At 27.5% G+C, this 21,181-nt stretch overlaps 1 protein-coding gene across 1 annotated transcript; it reads left to right on the forward strand.

Annotated features, from left to right (window-relative positions):
* The first annotated feature begins 585 nt into the window (after nucleotides 1-585).
* Nucleotides 586-20,682, forward strand: LOC100210606 (programmed cell death protein 6). Its single transcript, XM_065804164.1, has 7 exons — nucleotides 586-715; nucleotides 1,094-1,558; nucleotides 2,310-2,437; nucleotides 2,505-2,579; nucleotides 5,997-6,071; nucleotides 6,908-7,076; nucleotides 20,134-20,682. Exons 1-7 carry the CDS (start codon nucleotides 698-700, stop codon nucleotides 20,173-20,175), a joined length of 972 nt encoding a protein of 323 aa, XP_065660236.1. The 5' UTR covers nucleotides 586-697; the 3' UTR covers nucleotides 20,176-20,682.
* Nucleotides 20,683-21,181: the final 499 nt, after the last annotated feature.

A 21,181-nucleotide genomic window follows, 5' to 3' on the forward strand; every position in this document is an offset into this window, starting at 1 on the left:
ATCTTGTGTGTGCTAATTTAGTTCTGTACGTGTCGGGTCTTTTTAAAGCACAACACGGTTTTTAAAAAGTAGGTTAACATAAAAAGCTTTATTAAAATATTGAAGGTGTAGTGAGTATGTAACACAGGACTACAAAAACTGCGCGATTTTCCTTTTTTTAAGTAACTAAATTTATGAAAAAAAGTAACATTGTTGACGTCAACTTGTCTTGACCTCCCCCCTCCCTCTGTAAACAAATGTCAAAAAAATACAGACCCCCTCCCCCCTATTTTATTGACCTAGTTTATGGACAGCCCCTAAAATTGCAAACCACTTGTTGATACCAAGTTAGGAATATAGATAAAACTGGTTAATGGGAATTTAGATAAAACTGACTAATATATAAAAATTTGTGTTAAGTTGAGCTTAATTTTTAAAACTGTTTCTTACCGAATCCGTTTAATCACTAGTTTTTTACTTAATTCCTAATTTTTTGCAGGTAATTTTAATTTTATATCATTTTAAACTTTAAAATACTGTATCGAATTTTTTAATAAAATGTTCTAAGTGTAACAAAATTGTTTTGAATGCGCCTTTAAAATCCGTGGTTAAAATTTAGCTTCGGTCTTTTTTTAATAAAAACAAGCACTTTAAAACTACCTAAGAATAACGCAACAACATTGCGCTTACTTGGTAGTAAACAAATTTTGTTATAACAATGGCGTGGAACCAACAAGTGAGGCTGTCTATATATTTAAGCTTTTAATGTTTCTGAAAAAGATCTCCTCATTTTCTATTAGGCGTTAAAATCTTCCATATTTTGTCATATTTAAAAATGTCATGCTTACTTTATCTGAAAGTTTTTGGATATTTTATATATTAGCATAAATGACGTAAACGTTGCATGCGTATTCAACTAATCCTATATCTTACAGTATAAGATATAATTATCATTACATTTTGTAAATATGAGAGAATATGAGAAATTGCAACAATTATTCGTTATTGTTGTTGATTACTTGAAATATAACGATGTTTGTGTACATTACTTATCTTTTCAAAAAGTTTCTACTTTGATAAAACTGAAAACAATTTAATGTGGGTTTTAATTTAGACTTTTAGTTCTGGATATCAACAGCAGCCTCTAGGTTACATGCAATCTTTATCTGCTGGTCAAAAACAAGCATCAAGTACCTGGCCCACTGGTAGTTACCAACCACCAGGTAACTACCAGCAGGCACCACCTGGCCAGCAGCTATCAACTGGTAATTACCAACAACCAACATCTTTTAGTTATCAACAACCACCTCTTGGGAATAATCAGCAGCCACCACCTAATTATAGACAATCATCTGCTAATAGTTATCAACAGACACCTTGTGGTAACCAGCAAGTTTCTGGGATATATCAGCAACAACAACCTATGAGTTATCAATTTCAATCTGGAGGAGTGTATCAACAGCCATATAACCAGCAATACTCACAACAAATGCAATTTCAGCCTGGGCTAGCAGGTCCAATACAAAGTCAAAGAGCTCCACCTGATGGAATCGACTCAACTCTTTGGGGATGGTTTTTGGTAAGTATATTTGTTACTGTAATTGAAAGAGAATGAGTTATCTATGGTTTTAATATAATCAAACAAAACTGTTTTTTTTTTTTAATTTTTGTTATGTGTAGGGCAAAAATTTTTTTCTGATAATTAATACAATTTTTGATTTTTTCTTTTTATTGGTTGTTTACTAATGGTGCTAAAGGCAAAATTATGACCTCATTTTGTATGGTGTATCACAGAAATGTTTTCAAAGTTATCAAATTTTAACTTTCTGAGTATAAATTTATTATTAAAGTAAAAATATCTTCTTTGTTTCCAATAAAATATAGATATAGAAAATCTATCTCTGTAAATCTTTTAAAATTTATATATGGGTAAAAAAAGTTTTAAGATTTTAAATTTACTTAAATTTTCAGACCTATGTTTCTATCATTTCTTAATCATACTTTTTTTGTTATACTCAATAATAAGAATTTAATGCTCAAAGAAGTTGAGTAGATCTGTTGTGTCTGCTTGAGGTTCAAGTTATTATAAAAGCAGTAAATATTAAATGTTTTAAGAATTTTAGAGATTTAAATTAAAGACCCAGAAACAAGAGATGCTTATTTAAATAGATAGAAAAACATTTGATGAATGATTTAAAGTCCAGCAATTTAAAATTTTATTGGCAAAAAAGCTGTTGTTTTCACTGATAAAATAGTATTATATTATTATGATAGCCTATATATACATAATACCATTCGTTAGTGTAGTGTTTATTATTAGTTTCTTTTAGGCAGTTGATAGAGATAACTCTGGAGCAATAACTTCTGATGAGTTGCAACAAGCTTTGCTTAATAACAATTGGTCACATTTTAATGGAGAAACATGTAGATTAATGATTGGAATGTTTGACAAAGATAGGTAGAACAGTTAATTATTAAAAAGTTTAAAGTTCTTGTTTTGAGAAGTAATAATGTGAATTTTTTAGGTCTGGTACAATTAATGTTTATGAATTTGCTGCATTATGGAAATACATCCAGGAATGGAAACAATGTTTTGATAGGTTATACTTAGTAGTATAAATTTTTGTCACCAAAAGAATTTTTCTTTAGTTTTTTTAGTTTTTTATAAAGTTTATTTTTTAACCAAATAAAATTAATAATACAAGTTTTTTAGTTTTTTTAAATTTCTATTAATTTTAATTCTTTTAGTTTCTATTAATTTAATGATTTTAACAGTGTTTTAAATTCTATACTATTTCAAGATTGTTTATAAGAATAGAATTGATCCATGATTTTAATTACAACCCTCGGAAATAAGGTTGGCATTTAGCAGTGCCAACCTAATTGCCATCCTGACATTGCCTGAGGTTGATGATTTTTTGCAAACTTTGTTACAATACTGTTGTAAAGAAATTTTATTAAATAAAAGTTAGTTTAATTATTTAGCTCAAATATGGAGTATACTGCTTATTATAAAAAACAAAATATGACCAAGCATCACATTTGTTAATATATCTGCATAATATTTTTAAGTTGAAATTTTATTTATGTTTTGCAATAAACCCTCATTAATGTAATGAAGTTCATGCTAATTATCATAATTATCATAATTATCATAAGTGTAGTTATTAGTTTAAAAACTCTTATTCATCTAGTTTTTTCCCTTAAACAGTTTTTTCCCTTCTTTAGAATTCGCTTCATTCATCTTGCTTTCCTGATTCATATAATTTGCAATCTTATAAGTCATCTGTCAATCGTTATCTTGCTCTACCATCTCCATCTTTTTACTTCCAGTAACTTCCAACTCTAATAGTGGTTGCTTGCAGCCTTGTTGGAAGTAAAGATGTTAAAAAAAACAAAAAAACAACAACAGCAACAACTAGCAAATAAATCTTAATCAATCCAAAACAAATTGTGATTTGTTTTGAATAACCATTCCTGTGAAGTGAAAAAAAATATGTGTAAAAGGCTTGTTGAATTTAACGATTTTGCATCACAAAATTATATTACTTAGTTTTAAAGTAACTGAAAGCCTCTCATGTTAAAAAGTCATTATCCTTTAAAAACAAAAGAAAGAATTTATATTTTCATGGCAAAAACAATACTTTACAACTGTCAAGAAAGTGTTCTTGAAAAACAGCTCCCAAAAATATTAATTGATTATCAATTTAATTAAATGATCTCTGATCGAATGGTTCTGTCAAATAATCTGTTTTATTGCTTTTAATTAGTAATTTTAATGCAGAATCAAAGTGTGACTTCTCTTTTAAATGGAAGGTATTTTCAAAAAATTATCAATCACTTTTGAATCAAACCTTAGAATATAATAATTAATAGGACCTGCCACAGCAAAAGAAAGCAAGTTTACTTTTAAAATGTAGGAATAAAGTCCCACATTATGGTATATACAAATAGGTTTTACAACATTTTAAATCCTATAGAATATGACTATTACATATTATTACAATGAACCCAGAAGAGTTTTAAAATTGATTACTTTTAAGTTTTTTTATGAATTCACATTTCGGTGAATTGCTTCCTTCTGTCTTAGTGGCAGAAAACTGTTCTTAGTTTTTATTCATGATATAATTTCTTACATTGATGAAGATTGTAGCATTAAGCTGTTTGCAGATAATGTTAAGTTGTACCAACTGAGAAATGATTACAACAACATCAATCGAGTATTGTAAATACTTTAAAAATCTCTGCATGATTGGACAATGATTGACAACTCAAAATAGCAACCAGCAAATGTTTTTATTTTAACTACAGAAGACATTTTTCATATATTCATTCTTGTACATTAAGTTCTGTTACCAATATTGAATTTGTTTATTCAATTAAGGATATAGGAATCACCATGTCTTCTGATGACCATGCCAAAATCAGTATGTCTTCTGATACAAAGTTCTCTAATCATTGCCTGTATCTCAATTATAGGATATATTTGTCTGTTTTTAAAATCCTTCATCACTAACAATTCTCAACTTTTGTTAATAGCCCACAAAGTTTATGTGTAACCTATACTGGAACCTTGTTTGCTCAACTTTTTGAGAGATAAAAGTTGAATAAGTTATAGAAAAAGTTCAAAATGTTTTACCAAAATTGTCTGCAAAAGATGTCATATTACATAAAATGACTATTTATTGTCAAGACTTATTGACTTCCAACTCTTGAGAATTTCAGAGTTAAATTGATTTTTTAAGGAATTATAAAATTGGGCATACTCTTGTTGATTTAGCCTTTTGTTATAAAATTGAGCATAATCTTGTTGATTTAGCCAATTGTTTTACTTTTTTAGCTTAAAATATTTTACAAGAAATTATTCACAAAAATTTGCTCCACGTAATAAATACACAAATGATGCATAAAGATTTTTATAACGCAAAAGAAATTGACATTCATAAATTTAATTTTAAAAAGTTTGATCTATAATGTTACTGTTTTTATCACTGTTTTTATTATTATAATTGGTGTTACATAAGAGTAGTATAGTAATTACATTAATTTACTAAGTAATTTAGTAAATTTTAATTATTTGTACGTTTTTCAAATGCAAATAAATAAAATTGATAATAAATATTCTTTGGATCAGATGTGATATAGACATTTATGATAACCATTACAAATGCCATATAGAAACTGTACTTATCAGAATATTCTGACAGTGGAGCACAAAAATAAGTTTGTTGACCAACAATCATTTGTATCCAAAAAGATTTTTTTTGTCAGAAAACAATAAAAACAACACTGAAAAACTAATAAAGAACAAAATATTAAAAATGTTGAAATTGGATTTTTCATAACTTTTTTATACAGTACTTGAAATTAAAAAAATGATTAGTTTTTAAATATCTTGCTTCAGTCAGCGATTTTGCTTCAGTCATCAATTTTGCTTTAGTAAATTGTTTATAATCTTAGTTTTTTAGTTTTTTTTTTTAATTGTTTAGTTTTTAATTGTTTTAAAATAATTTAATTTTTAATTAGTAAAATAAATTGTTTTAGTCTTTTCATTTTACGTTATTGTCAATTTGTCTTTTTATTATTAATCAGTCTTAATTACATTTGAATTTTATTAAACTCTTTATTAGAATTTTTGTAGGTTAAAATTACGTAGGCCAAACTTAATTGCACTGAATTGGTGTAAATTGCTCAAAATATTTAAAATAGTAGTTAAAGTACTGAGCATTGGATCTATTATTAAAGTACCACCAGATCCAAACATTAGATCCAAACATTAGTTAAAGTGCTAGACATTTGATCAAAAAGTTCGAAATTGAATCTTGCTCCAAATAATTTTATTTTAAGGTTTATTATTGAATATGGAATTAGAAAACATGCTTATTAAATTTTATTCCCAAAAGATAAAATTTGCAGTTAGGAAACTTTTTATTACTTACTAACTTCAAAGTATATATAAATATAAATTTAATGTTAAAAAATTTTATAATTTACATTTATTTTATTTTTTACTTTAGTTTTGATCGAGATCGATCAGGAACAATTGACCAAAATGAATTAAATCAAGCTTTCACATCATTCGGATATCGATTGTAAGTTATCCATTATGTTTTCTTTATTATTCTTATTTTGTTATATAATTTTTTTCTTTTCAAAACTTTATTTTATTTATTAGTTTTAATTCTTTTTGTATTTAAATTTACCGTTACATTTTTAAAGTAAATCTTATTACTAGATGTTTAAAAATTAAGCAAGCCATATTGGTTCATATAGAAACTCAAAAAATACATCTTCTTAAATTCTCAAATTCACTTCTTAAATTGCTAATTTTGTATGATGACCTATCAAAAATTAACTCTTTTATTTCGGTGGTTGATTGAATAGGTTTTTTAGGTAGCCATTATGAATAAAATGTGACATTAAAAAATTTAATTTCAGTGTTTTATGAAAGGAAGTCTAGAGTTGTATATATAATTAAAAAAATAAGGTTTTTTGAAGTTTTGTTTTAAAAATATCGAACTTCAAAGTATGAACAAAACATGTTTTTGCTACTTAAGTTTTTACCTTTTGGAAAAATAAGAAACTTTAAATAGCTTTATCTCAACTACAAAAGCTTTTATGTTGAAATTTAAGGTATTTTTTTTTTTTTTTTTTTTTACATATAAAAACAGTTGTACTTTTTAATACATAATTTGTAATCTTCAAAATTATGGTTTTATGTTTTCAATATACGTTTTTCTTCTTCCTAGAAAAAAAGTTTCATTAAGAAAATCATTACTAAAATATTGTTGTTAAAAAGCTTTTTTTATCACAATTGCAATTGTTACGTTTTTTTGAATTAATTTGATCATATAATTACTATTATATTGTGATAAAATCCTTTGTTTTGTTTTCCATAGAAAATCCTCAGATTTGCACTTATGTTTAGATCTCCATACTTTTGTCAGTTGTGTGTTCGTACCTTTGATCGAACTGGATCAAATACAATGAAATTTGATGATTTTATTCAATGCTGTGTTATGCTAAAGACACTCACTGATGCTTTTCGAAAACATGATCTTCAGCAACGAGGTGTTGTTAATGTCACCTATGAACAGGTAAAAAACTGATTATTTTAGTTATAATACAATGTAATAAAATATGATATAATAATAACAATATAATAATAAATAGATAATAGTTATTATTAAATCATAAATATGGTATAATAAACTTATACATATAACAAATAAATAAACAATGATTTAGGCTATTACTTTTCTGCAATTAAACTCAAAATAGATTTAAATGGCAAAATTAGTTGAAACTATAATGAGAAATTAGTATAAATGATGTATGTATTAGCCTCCTAAAAAGTTTTTTTCTATGGAAAGTCTATTGCAGTTAAAAGTAAATGAACTCAATAACTTGTTATCAGCAATAAGCTGTTTTTTCAACACAGTAACAGATAATCCAGACTAACCTTTGAACAATCTTATATTATTTTTATCACTAAGACTGGGTTTACATTGATCATTTTGACTGGTTTAGACAATAGTTTGGTACATTAAAAAATTTTGAGGAGGTGGAGTTTTTTTTTAAACAAATTTAGTATGACATAGTATTCCATATAAGGACAGTAAAGACGTAGAATTAGAAAATGGAATCAATAGTTATCAAATGGCTAACATGATAAAGAGGCAACCTTAGAAGGCGCTAATTTTACAATGGATTGGATATATGGTATCCATCAATAAGCAATAATAAGAGATAACACAAAAAAATTTAAAACAGAAGATTCAGTATCAACTATCAATATAAGAACATCAAAGTTATTGACATAACTGTAGGTAGAAAACAACTATGTTTGGATTATAATCATCAACCACTGTACCAAGCTGTTATAGAAGAAAGATAGAATTCAAGCCTCAAGAGCCCTTTCAAGTGATCAAAAATCAAAATTTTTTATAACTGGAATATACGACTGCACTGTCAAAAAAAGACTTGTTAAAAAAGACACCTTAAACACTTTAATTAGAAATGAATGATTCATAAATTTGTTAAAATTTCTTTAGAACACTAAAGAAAATTTATGGAAAAACCACTATGCAAAACTTCACCAAAGTTCTTTTAGATAGATCAAAAGCAATGGCTTCTACCTTATTGTATAGAAAAGTTGTCTAGGCAACACGGGAGAGTTGTAGTATTATATATATATAAATATATATATATATATATATATATATATATATATATATATATATATATATATATATATATATATATATATATATATATATATATATATATATTAGGTTGGTGCAAAAGAAAGTTCGTTTTTTTTTCAGTACTATTTATTAAATATAGTTAAAATTAAGAAGTCATTTGTCATCAAAATAATTTCCTTGGCTATCTATGACCTTTTGCCATTTTGTGACCAAATGACGAATTCTATCTCTGTAGAAAGACTGGGGCTTTGCTTTGAAATAAGCATCTAGCTGATTTTGTAAATCTTGATTTTCTTTGAATGATTTATCCTGTAAAAAATGTTCCATTGAGCGGTACAAATGGTAATCTGATGGTGCCATGTCTGGTGATTACGCAGGGTGCGGCAAGACTTCCCATTTAAAGTTTTTAATTCATCTAAAATAGTTTCCTTGGTTCTCATAGCAACATGGGGCCGAGCATTGTCATGCAGCAATATGACTTTACGGTTTCCATGACCCGGTCCGGACCTTTTTTCTAAGATTTTTTCATTCAAACATCTCAATTGTTTCAAGTAGCGAACAGCCTTAATAGTTTGCTTCGGTTTCAGCAGTTCATAGTATATTATACCTTTCATATCCTACCATATGCTAAGCATTACTTTTTTTTTGATGAATATCGGGTTTAGTTGAGGCAGATGCTGATTGAATAGGACTCAACCACTGTTTTTTGTTGGAAGGATTGTCATAATAAACCCACTTTTCATCGCCCATTACAATTTTCCACAAAAAGTCCTTTTTTTTGTACTTAGCCATGTGAGAAATACAGGTGCTTAAACGTTGCGTTTTGTTGTTTTTAGTCAAGTCATGTGGGACCCATTTTCCGACCTTTTGAACCTTTCCCATGTCGTGTAATCGTCTTAAAACAGTTGAATGATCAACTCCAAGTTGTTCTGCTAATTCTCGAGTCGATTGTCGAGGATCTTCTTTGAGCAATTCCTCTAAATTGTCTGTTTCCAGTTCCTGTGGCCTTTCTGAACGTTCTATGTCCTCAAGATCAAAATCTCCGCTGCGAAACTTAGCAAACCACTTCTGGCAAACAGGAACATTTAGAGCATCCACATCATAAACAGAACAAATCGCTTCTGTCGCTTTTGTTGCATTTTTACCATGCCGAAATTCGTACAACGCGTAATGTCTGAAATGTATTTTTTCTATGGACATTTTCTAAAAAAGAATTATATATATACAATGTTATTAAAAAATTAGAATTTATGATTTAAAATGTGCAAAAAAGATTGCTCTTTAAACTAATATATATTTTGTTTGCCTTTACACTACGCATGTGCATCATACTTGACTTTGAAATAATGCGAATTTACTTTTGCACCAACCTAATATATATATATATATATATATATATATATATATATATATATATATATATATATATATATATATATGTATATATGTACAACCCTTAGATGTTGTCCAAAAGTTTTTTCCGTATTTTGTTGACAAAAAGTAAAAATTAAAATGCAAGACCAGAATTATTTATTTTTATTAATTGATAGACTGCCTGCCCCAACTAAACCCTCAGTCGATGTAGCAACACTCCCTTTCGGGTCAGGCTAAAAGATAGTAGATGTAGCAGCACTCCCTTGCGAGTCAGGCTATTTGTCAGTCGATGTAGCAGCACTCCCTTGCGAGTCAGGCTATAAGATAGTCGATGTAGCAACACTCCGCGCATGATTTACAGTAAAAAAAAATAAAAATAAAAACATTTTATTAAAAAAATTAAAAATAAAAACATTTTGTTAAAAAAATAAAAACTTTGTTTATATTGTTAAAAACATTCAGAATGTTTTTAAAATATTCTGGTCAATTAAATTTGCGTTTTTGTGGTTTTTTTAAAAAACGATTTATTTGTAATTAAATTAATGGTTTTTACGTCCAACACGCAAATGTTGGATGAAAGTCAAAAGTAATTAAAAGTGACGTATGTGTTGGCGTAAGAATCACTTTTTTCCTTCCGCTCTTCCCAAAGACAACAAACTATAGGTCTATATATATATATATATATATATATATATATATATATATATATATATATATATATATATATATATATATATGTATGTATGTATGTATGTATGTATGTATGTATGTATGTATGTATGTATGTATGTATGTATGTATGTATCTATTTTATAATACATCTGTATAACATATATATAAAATATATTTGTTACATATATATATATATATATATATATATATATATATATATATATATATATATATATATATATATATATATATATATATATATATATGTATATATATATATATATATATATATATATATATGTATGTGTGTATATATATATATATATATATATATATATATATATATATATATATATATATATATATATATATATATATATATATATATATACATATATATTATATAATTCATATGTATAACATATATAAAATATATTTGTTATACATATATATAAAATATATTTGTTATACATATATACATTTGCGCTCGTCTGAAGGACTTGCAAGGGAGAAAATTATAAGTTGATTTTATAGAAAATATTTTTTTTAAATTTTTTTTTCTGAAGTCAAAATATGTTTAAACAGTAGAGTTAGCATATTGCTAAATAAAGTTGTATTCATAATAAAGTATGTCACGCACACATGCGTACTGCATGTGTACTGCATGACGTTATCAACGAGCGCGCATAATCGCGCTCGTTGATAACGTGTTTCAGTATTATGAGTGCGAAATATCGCGCTCATTGCGATTTTATTCATCACATTGATTTTATTCATCACATGCATTGATATATGTATATATATATATGTATATATATATATTTATATATATATATATATATATATATATATATATATATATATATATATATCAGTGCATGTGATGATAAAATCGCCCAGCACGATATTTGGCACTCATGATCTTAAGTTCAACTTTGCTGTTCTGAGAAAAAGGCATTTAATGTTTTTAATTTATCACTGCGTTTGATCTTCTTAATTAAACCAAATTGTTTTTAAAATACTTATAGAAAATTTTATTATTGTTCATAATATAACAAATAAAAAATTAAAATTAAAGTATATGAGAAGAAACAATGCAAATGGGCTTATTATAATCTTAAAACTATATAAAATATAGCAAAATTCTACAAATTAAATTGCCGCTGCAAAACAAGACCATTTTAAAGTCGTTTTAGCTGTTCTGAGAAAAAGACATTTAAAGTTTTAAATTTAATCACTACTTTTTATTTTTTTGATTAAATCTACTTGTTTTCAGTTATTTATTATATCTATTAAGTATTTTAAACCAAAAATTTTTCTTGCCAAATAATGGATCTAGATGTTATTTGATAGATTTTGATAGTTTTTTTTTGTAGCAACAATGTCTCTTAATTATTTTTTTTAGAACATAAGATATTTGAATTTTACTTATAGTTGCAAAAGTTGAATCAATTTTAATTCCATACTATGTGAGATGACTTTTGTTTACCTAAGGAATATTTTAAACCGAAAAATTTTGCCAAAAATGGACTTAAGATAGTTTTGCTTTGCACCGATGATATATATAATGATAATAATAATTTGAGGAAATTGCTTGGACTATTAAATAGTGTACTAAATAGTGTACTATCTGTGCTTTGAGTCAAGTTCTTTAACAAATTCAAAAATGAGTAAAAAAGTACTAAAAACTACAAAATATAAAAAACCATTATCATCAAGTTTATAAGTTTACCAAGTTTAAACCATCATCATCACCATTTATCATTCACTAATATTTGTGGTCTTCCAAGTAACTTCTTTTCTGTTGGGTCTTATCTCTTGCCAACTTGCTCTTTGTGAGATTAATTTGAGTTCAACTGTCTTATCTTGTGGTCTTAGTGTTGATGGTTATCTACTTTTAATTCGTAAACACTCAAATAGTCACATGCTTGGCCTGGGCATTTGTAAGAATTCACCCATTTGTCTGGAAACTAGGTTTGAATTTACAGACTATTCCTTTATGTGCTTTCATTTAGCACCACTTTACTCTATCACCTTTTTCTTTGTTCTATATCGCTTATCTTCATCTCAAGACTGCACTCTTTTCAATGTTATTTCTAGGGTTAGGACTATTGTAATTGTAATGAAAACAATAACAGTAACAATAATTATTGTTATTGTATTAACTTAATTTAGAAACAATAACAATACTTGTGATTTACAAATATTGTAACTCTATAATACAATAACAATAAATATTGTATTGCAATTCATCTTTATAAAGCAATAACAATATCTGAAAAAAAAATGTATTGTAATGACCCACTACAATAGCAATAAATATTGTATTGTAATTTGTCTTTGTAATAAAAAAATCAATATATTGTTATTGTAATAAAAGACAATAAAACTTTTTATTTAAAAATAATTATTATGTTTAACTGTTTGTGTTACTAAACTTAGTTTTCATATATATTTTAAGTTCTTTTGCAGCATTAAAATCAAGAGGAAAAAATAAAAGGGCTGAATAAAATAATTTATGAATGTTATTTTTCATAATAGTAAGGCTATCATCAGACAGGCAATATTTTGCGGCCATTTAGAGCTTAGAAATACATAACAAGATAGGTGATGCGAAATCTAAATATGTAAAAAATAAAATTTGCAATATATTGCAAATCCGTAAATAAAAAATAGCAAAAATAATAAGTAAGTTTGTCAGAGACGAAGATAAATACAATAAAATACGTTAGATTTTCTACTTTAATGTAAAGTAATACACTACAATAGTTATTGTAATTGTTTTCATCAAAACAATACAATAGTTATTGTAATTTTATTTCATTAGAACAATACAATACAATATTTCTCGAATTTTATTGTATTGTTAGAAAAAAAAACAATACAATACTTATTGTAATTGTTTTTCATCACAGCAATACAATACCAAAATAAATTTTTTTTATTGTTTCTGTAATATTACAATACAATATTATTGTATTTTAATGTGTAATTGTATTTAATTTTTACAATTACAATTACAAAAGTCATAACCCTAGTTATTTCTAATCAAATTGACCAAGCCTTTTCTCTTTATCCTTTAGTCAATATTGTTCTTGTTGGTAATTTTGTTTGTGATGGCTCTTGGGTAGAAATCCTTTGCCTTCCTGCTGACCAATGTGCTTCTTATGTAATTTCTTGGATTCAGACTGGCATGAAGTCTTTTTTCCCTCTCAACGATTCCAAGTCAAGTCTCATTCTTCTCCATGGTTTCCTATCATTGTGCTGCTTTAATTTCCAATCATAACCATTATTTTCATATCTATTTCTAAAACAATTCTCCAGAAAACAGATGTCTGTTTATTATTGCTAGAAGCCATTTTAAAAAGTTTTTGTCTAATGTCAAAGCCCGCTGTTCTCAGGTCATGAAATCTTGTATTTCATCACAAAAATTAGGCTCTTGTGACTTCTGGAGAATCTTAAACAGTATCAATAATAAGGGCAAATCTGTTATTCCACCTCTTTTGTATGGTTCAGACTTTGTTACCTCACCTAAAGCTGAATTGTTTACTAAAAAATTTTCATCAATACCGTCTCTTGATTCCACTTATCACATCCTACCTGATATAGCCGACAAATAGGTTGATACATTGTTTGACATTAGTATCACTCCAGCTGACATTAGTATCACTGCATCGAAAGTGATTTCCTGCTTAGACTCTGCTACAGCTTGTGGTCTAGACAACATACCGGTTATAGTCTTGCAGAAGTGTTATCCGGAGCAGTCTTCTATAGTTTCAAAACTTTTAACAAGTGCTTATCTGAGTCTTGATTTCTACCCTACTGGAAATCCCAATTTTCAAAAATTCTGGAGAGCAATCTGACTCATCTTATAAGTCTTCTTACTATCATAAGCAAGGTTTTTGAGTCTTTAATTAACAAACACTTAATCTCTCATCTTGAATCTAATAACTTAATCTTGAGTCTAATAACTTTCTCATTTTAAATTATGAGTTTTGTAACTTACTTTCTGATCATTAGTATGGATTTTGATCTTCTCATTCTACTGCTGATTTGTCCTCGATGGGCAGCATTCTTCTTCATTTCCTGTAACTTCAGGGGTCCCTCAAGGTTCTATCCTTGGCTCTATATTCTTTTTAATCAACAATCTCCCTGAAAACCTCACATCTAAGGTGGCATTGTTCACTGATGATACTACCATTTATTCTTATCTTGATAAGAAGCCAACTCTCTCTGATTGCTTGAAGGGGGCATTTGTGCTTGAGAAGGATCTCACTTTTGCTACAGCATGTACAGGCTCTCAGTGGCTGGTGAAATGCAGTTTCTCTTTTTTATATATAAATGGTATAATGGGCTATGAAGTGGCCAGGGCCACTGGCCTCAGCTCAATTGTATTCAATCAGGATATTTTACAAGCCCAACCCCAGCTAAATAATAATTCTAGCAGGGGTTATTAGCCGGGATAGGATGTATATATATATATATATATATATATATATATATATATATATATATATATATATATATATATATATATATATATATATATGAATGAAAGGTCCAGGGGAAAAACGATGAGTATACCAAAATATCTCATTTTGAGATATGAGCAAAAGAAACTTTCACAACTGATAAAAATGTGTGCGTATATTAAGTGCGTATAAAATAACTATTCTGAAATATAGACTTTGTAAAATTAAGTCCATTAATGCGTTTTAAACGGTTGGGTAGTAATCACTATCCATTGCGAAATTATCTATAATAAATGATTATTAACATTTAATCAATACTAATTTAAGCAATAACTTAGTAAAAAAATTAAAGAGAGACAATGTATGATGCCACGCTGTAAAGGGATGGGATGGGCAATTTTAAAATGCATTTTTTGTAGGATTGCCATTGTTTTTTACCTTTGGCAATACGATATTCTGAAAGACGACAAAAAATGCTACTAGATGGCACTAGCACAATTTTTTCAGGCTAATTTGTAGCTTTAAACAGTTTATGTTTAAAGAATAAATTTCAGTAGATGACATCGCTTGTGCCATCTACTGAACTTTATTCTCGTGACACTTGCCATTCAATTAAGTCTCATCTTTTTACTGTGGCTGTTCCTAAGTGCTCCAAAAAAATTTTTTTGTTTTTTTCCTGGAACACCAGTTCTTTGGAGTACACTCCCTTCATCTTGTTTTCCTGATTTATACAATTTGCAATCTTTTAAGTTGCCTATTAATTTTTATTTTGCTTTATAAACTGCATCTTTTATCCTCCAGTAACTTCCAACTCTTATAGTGGTTGCATGTAGCCTTGTTGGAAGTGAAGATGTTGAAAAATGAAATTATATATATATAAATTTTGATATCAATTATCCTTAATATCAATAATAAAAACAATGAAAATTGAAATTTGAAATAAATCTAATCTAATTTATGTATGTATGTATGTATGTATGTATGTATGTATGTATGTATGTATGTATGTATGTATGTATGTATGTATGTATGTATGTGTATATATATATGTATGTTTGTATGTATGTATGTATGCATGCATGTAGAAATGTGGCTTTGTTTGTTTTTTTTAGCTTTTTTGGTCTTTTTTTTCAAAAAAAACCGCAAGGGTTTTTTTGTTTGTTTTGTTTTTTGGGAAATGTTAAAAATTCATCATTCAAGCTACTAAATTGATCTTTAAGTGCATTAAAGAAACTAAATTGTGATTTTTTTATCTAAAGGGTGTTTTAAGGCAGCCTTTTATATATATATATATATATATATATATATATATATATATATATATATATATATATATATATATATATATATATATATATATGTATATATATATATATATATATATATATGTGTATATATATATATATATATATATATATATATATATATATATATATTATATATATATATATATATAAATGCAGCATTAGACACACTCTGACGATGTCATAAAAAACAGGAAATTGCAGGGACTTCAGTACATACATCAACTATCAAATAGCCTGACCCACAATGGAGTGCTGCTACATTGACTGAGGGTTTGGCATGGGTTAGCAATCTTTTCTTTCATTATTCTTTGTTTTTTTCTTTTTTTTCTATAAAATTAAGACAATTTTGACCTAACTTATGGATTGAGTATAGTATATATATATATATATATATATATATATATATATATATATATATATATATATATATATATATATATATATATATATATATATATATATATATATATGTATGTATGTATGTTTATTATTTTTTATATATATATATTATATATATTTAAAGTCTGATAATAAATTGGCATAGTATTATATGCTTATATATTTACTTTATCAAAATTAAAGTTGTAGTTTTTAACACGTATAGTTTTTGTATATAAAGCGTGTAACACTGTAGCTAGGAAGTGCAACATGACAAATAAATATTCTCATACAGTATACCGTGGTGTGACCTAACAAATTCCTATGCTGTAAGAAAGTCCTAATGCAACAAATTATAAATTTTGTATATTATAAAATAAATATTTTGAGAAAATTCTTTTTGTTATTTTAACTAAATATTTTTGAAGAAACTTTTCATTAAAAAATTGACTGGGTTGGTGGAGAATTCGGCCAATCAGAGTATTTGTTCTACTGAGATGTAAATATTCAATATAAGCTGGTGCCATATTGAACATTGTGTCAAAAATTGTATGGTGAAGAGTTGAGTTTTTTATTGTAAAAATCTTGTTATTAAAAAACTATTTTGATCTATAATGGCACATAAACATGGTATTTGCATGTTCACGTGCCATTATAAATTGGTCGATTTACACGTATATTTTTACGAAAAATTTGATGTGACTTTTTTTTCCCCTTCTTTTTTACCTTATATAATAGAAAGCCCTAGCCTTACAAAAATAATTTAATTTTTTGTTTTAGACCCAAAAAGATCTTACAAGCCATATTCACAACAGGATATGGATGAAGTATTAGATAAAATAAAAAAGAAGACTATGACAATATATGTAGCATCTAAATTTTATAAAATACCTAAGCCAACCCTTGTCCAGCGAACACAAGGTCGAGCAAAGAGTCAAATAGGGGTCCAACAATTTTTGATAAAACCGTAGAGGTTAAAGTTAAAAATTGGCTAATTGATATGGCCAATGTTGGTATGCCAGTTATAAAGAAACTACTTCTTAAGGGTGCATCTATTTTAGCACATAAAATGAATCTTGACCAAAAATTAATTAGCACTTGTTGGGCATGCAATTTTTTCAAGAGACATTCAACACTTTTGATTCAAAAGGCTCAGACACTTCCGAAACACAGAACACTTGTTTCCAAACAAGATATTAAAATGTGGTTCCAAAAAATAACATAGTATATGGAAAAAAATGATTTATTGTCTGTGTCAAGGATCCTAATTGAATTTGGAACCTTGATGAGTCATCTTTTGATCTGTGTCCATCTATTAAAAATGCAATTGGACAAAAAAAAAAAAAAACGATTTTATTACATCACTGCAAATAGTGATAAAGAAAGTTTCTGAGTTATGATAACAGTAAATGTAAATTATTTATTTGCACCACCTTTGGTTTTGTATCCATTTGAATGGGAAATTCCACCAGAAATTGCAGCTGACTTTCCTAAAGATTGGGTTATGGGTAAATCAGCCAAAGGTTACCAGATGTCCCAAACATTTTACGATTATATATCTGGACCTTTCATTGAATTTTTAAGGAAAAATAATGTCCTATTGCCAAAAACTATTTTTTTACATGGCCACAAATCACATTTGACCTTAGATTTGGGACAATTTTGCAGAGAAAATGGTATTGCCATCATTTGTTTGCCACCTAATTGCACCCATTTTGCACAACCATTGGACTGAGTTTACTTTCATATTGCAAAAGATTTTTGGACCGACATAATCACAGAATGGAGAATTTAAAACCTTGGAGTTGCTCTACCAAAAAGGACTTTTGCTCCCTTGCTCCAGGCTGTAATTGCTAAAACACAGAAAATTCCAACTTTAATACCAAATGGATTTAAGGGATCCCAAAGAATTCGCTGAAACTCCGGTTATAGGGGAACTGTTAAGTCCAATCGATAAGGCCAAAAATGATTTAGAAACTGATATGAGACATTACCAATTAAAATCTTCTAGAGCCCATCGTAATCTTATGTATTGAATAGGTGCAATAGAACAAGAAGCCTTTTTTTATTACTGGCAGAAGAAAATGGACAAAATAGAGGGTGTTGATCCCACAACTCGAGAAAAGAACTTGGTTCTAGAAACGCCATTAGAGGAAATTCCAGTAAGTAATGAGAACTTAACACAACCAGAATCAACAATTGAATATTATGAGACAGCTTTAGCACCAGTTTAAGGACCTTTGCAAGCAAATGACAATGTTTTCAAGTCAATATTTGTTAGTCCAGAAGAATTTCAGAGTAAAAAAGTACTAAAACAAGCAACAAAAGTTTCATCAGTCATTACATCTGACGAATATATTGTTTAGAAGAGAAAAAGAGGGCTAAAGAAAAATTAGAAAGACAGAAAATTGAGAAAAAACAGAAGAAAGAAAATTGAGAAGAAAGAAAAAAAAAAGGTGAAAAAGAGTCTGAAAAACAAGAAAGAAATTCGGCTAGAAAATTTGAAAGAAAAACAAGAAAAAGCAGCAAAAAAGTCTAAAACTAAGTAAAATTATACGTAGAATAATGGAAAAGAATTTTTAATTTTATATTATGTGTAGAATTAATAAATCTCTGTCAGAAAAATGTCTTTAAGTGTATTAGTCATTTTAATATTCAAGAAATATATGAGGCGTTGCGAACGAAAGGGGCACACCAACCAATTTTCGAAAATCCGTTTTCTTTAACCATTTTTTACTTTAGTCTGTCATCTACAATATAACACAAGATCAACGTGTCAGTGGGCCTCTTTCTGACTGAAAATCCCTTGTTATTTACACGTGAAAAAATCTTGAGAAACACACTTTGTAACGAGTAAAACGTTATTCCGAAAGAGGGGTCTGAAAAAAACCACCAACTACCACAGATGGGGAGGGGGTGTAAACTCTTCTATCACGTGGTAGGAAAAAGTGTAATTTCGCGCGCTTACTCAAAACTTGATTTTGGTTGGTGTGCCCCTTTGCAAATTTCAGTCTAGAAACTTCAAACGCGATTTACTCAAAACTTGGTTTTGGTTGGTGTGCCCTTTCGTTCGCAACGCCTCATATAATACTAAACATTAGGACTTTCTTTTTTACTTATTAGAACTTTCTTTTATTCCAAACAAAATTATAGTACTTCCTTTTTGTCATCACCTCGAACTATATTACAGCTTAAATAAAGACTTTTTTAAAAGTATTTACGTCTAAAATAGGGTAAAACTGAAAATTTATTTATTATTCTACAATATTATCAAAAAGCAAGAATTCGAATTCATTATTTATTATTATATAAAAAAACTAGGACTTTCTTAGGTCACACCACGGTACCTAGATTTATAACTAAATTATAGGTAATTTAATTTTTTATTAATAATATAAATTAAATTGGTATTCATACATGTATTTGTGTTTATAATGATCGTAAACTAAAAATATACTAGAATTAAAAAAAATTGTTACAAAATTGATGCCAAAAAAAAACAAAAAATTGCTGAAAAAATTACCAAAAACAAAACAACAAAAAACCGCCTTAAAAAAAACAAAAAAACACCAAAATAAACGCTTTTTTTTTTTATCCAAAAAAACGTTTTTTTTTTTTTGCAACTAAGTATGTATGTTACCAACAAAAAAAAGCTATGTATGTGTGTATGTATGTTACCAACAAAAAAAAGTTATATTTATATTTATTAAAACAACTTTTAATTGTTTGTTTTTGCACCTTTAGTTTTTAGAAATGGTTCTTAATAACACATTAGCTGGTATATGACCAACATATGGAATACTAGTTTTGAAACACACCAAACAGACTGGCATGATTGAGATCAATCAATGTTACTAATGAATTATTACAAAGTAACTACATCAAGTTCGAATATGCTGGGTTGTCTATAATTAAAAATCAATAAATTTTTTTATTACTTTTTTATTTTTAAAAAGTATCAGATAATTTAATGTATCAGATAAAATCTTGAATATTTTTTTCTTAATTTTAAAAAATTTTATTGAATTATTTGTAAATTGCGCCAACTATTTTAAAATGAGATTTTTCTCTATTTGAATTACGGAAAAGATTATGGAAGTAAATCATAGATTTAGGAGATTAATTTCACTTTTTTTATTTTATTTGCAATTAAAATTTTTTAATGTAAAAATGTAGCGTTTATACCATTTACTTTAGAATATTGACTTGTATCGTTGCCAGGATTTTGAGGTAAATTGTAATCTAGTTGAGTTAAGCGTTAACATTGTGCACGTTTTAGTAGAAAATTTAAAATATTTGTCATAATATACGTACGCTACATAACCACTGATTTTGCAGCCCTTCCGAGCTTACGTAAGGATTATTTATTAGGAAATAGAGTACCTCTTTCTCTCCCTCCTGTAAAAACAAATAAGATTAAAACATACTGGTTCAAGGCTTTTTTGTACTTAACTAAAATAGAATGTTTTTTTTTTTTTTTTTTTGTTAATTAACCTCCCCAAGGCGCTGAAGGCCACTTCAGACGAGGAGGCTACTTAATTGTAATTATAACCCTCTCTCAACTCTATAACTCCGAAACACTAAACTTGACAAACAAGGCCGCTGCGCGGAGAAACAAGTTGAGCGCGGTACTACCAGGGACGTGGTGGGGATCGAACTTGGAACCTCTCGCTTATAAAGCAAGCCCTCTACCACTACACCACTACCGCTTTAAATTATATAAGAGTTAAATTATAGTTAAATTATATAAGAGTTAAATTATATAAGGTTAAATTATATAAGAGGATAAGAA

The sequence above is a fragment of the Hydra vulgaris genome, chromosome 08, assembly GCF_038396675.1.
Source record: "Hydra vulgaris chromosome 08, alternate assembly HydraT2T_AEP".
NCBI classification, from domain to species: Eukaryota; Metazoa; Cnidaria; class Hydrozoa; order Anthoathecata; family Hydridae; genus Hydra; species Hydra vulgaris.

What these genes read in the sequence shown, in the direction of transcription:
- LOC100210606 (XM_065804164.1), top strand. An exon ending in CTCTTTGGGGATGGTTTTTG is followed by an intron (nt 1,559 to 2,309) that starts GTAAGTATATTT and finishes AGTTTCTTTTAG; the next exon opens with GCAGTTGATAGAGATAACTC. An exon ending in ACATCATTCGGATATCGATT is followed by an intron (nt 6,072 to 6,907) that starts GTAAGTTATCCA and finishes ACTTATGTTTAG; the next exon opens with ATCTCCATACTTTTGTCAGT.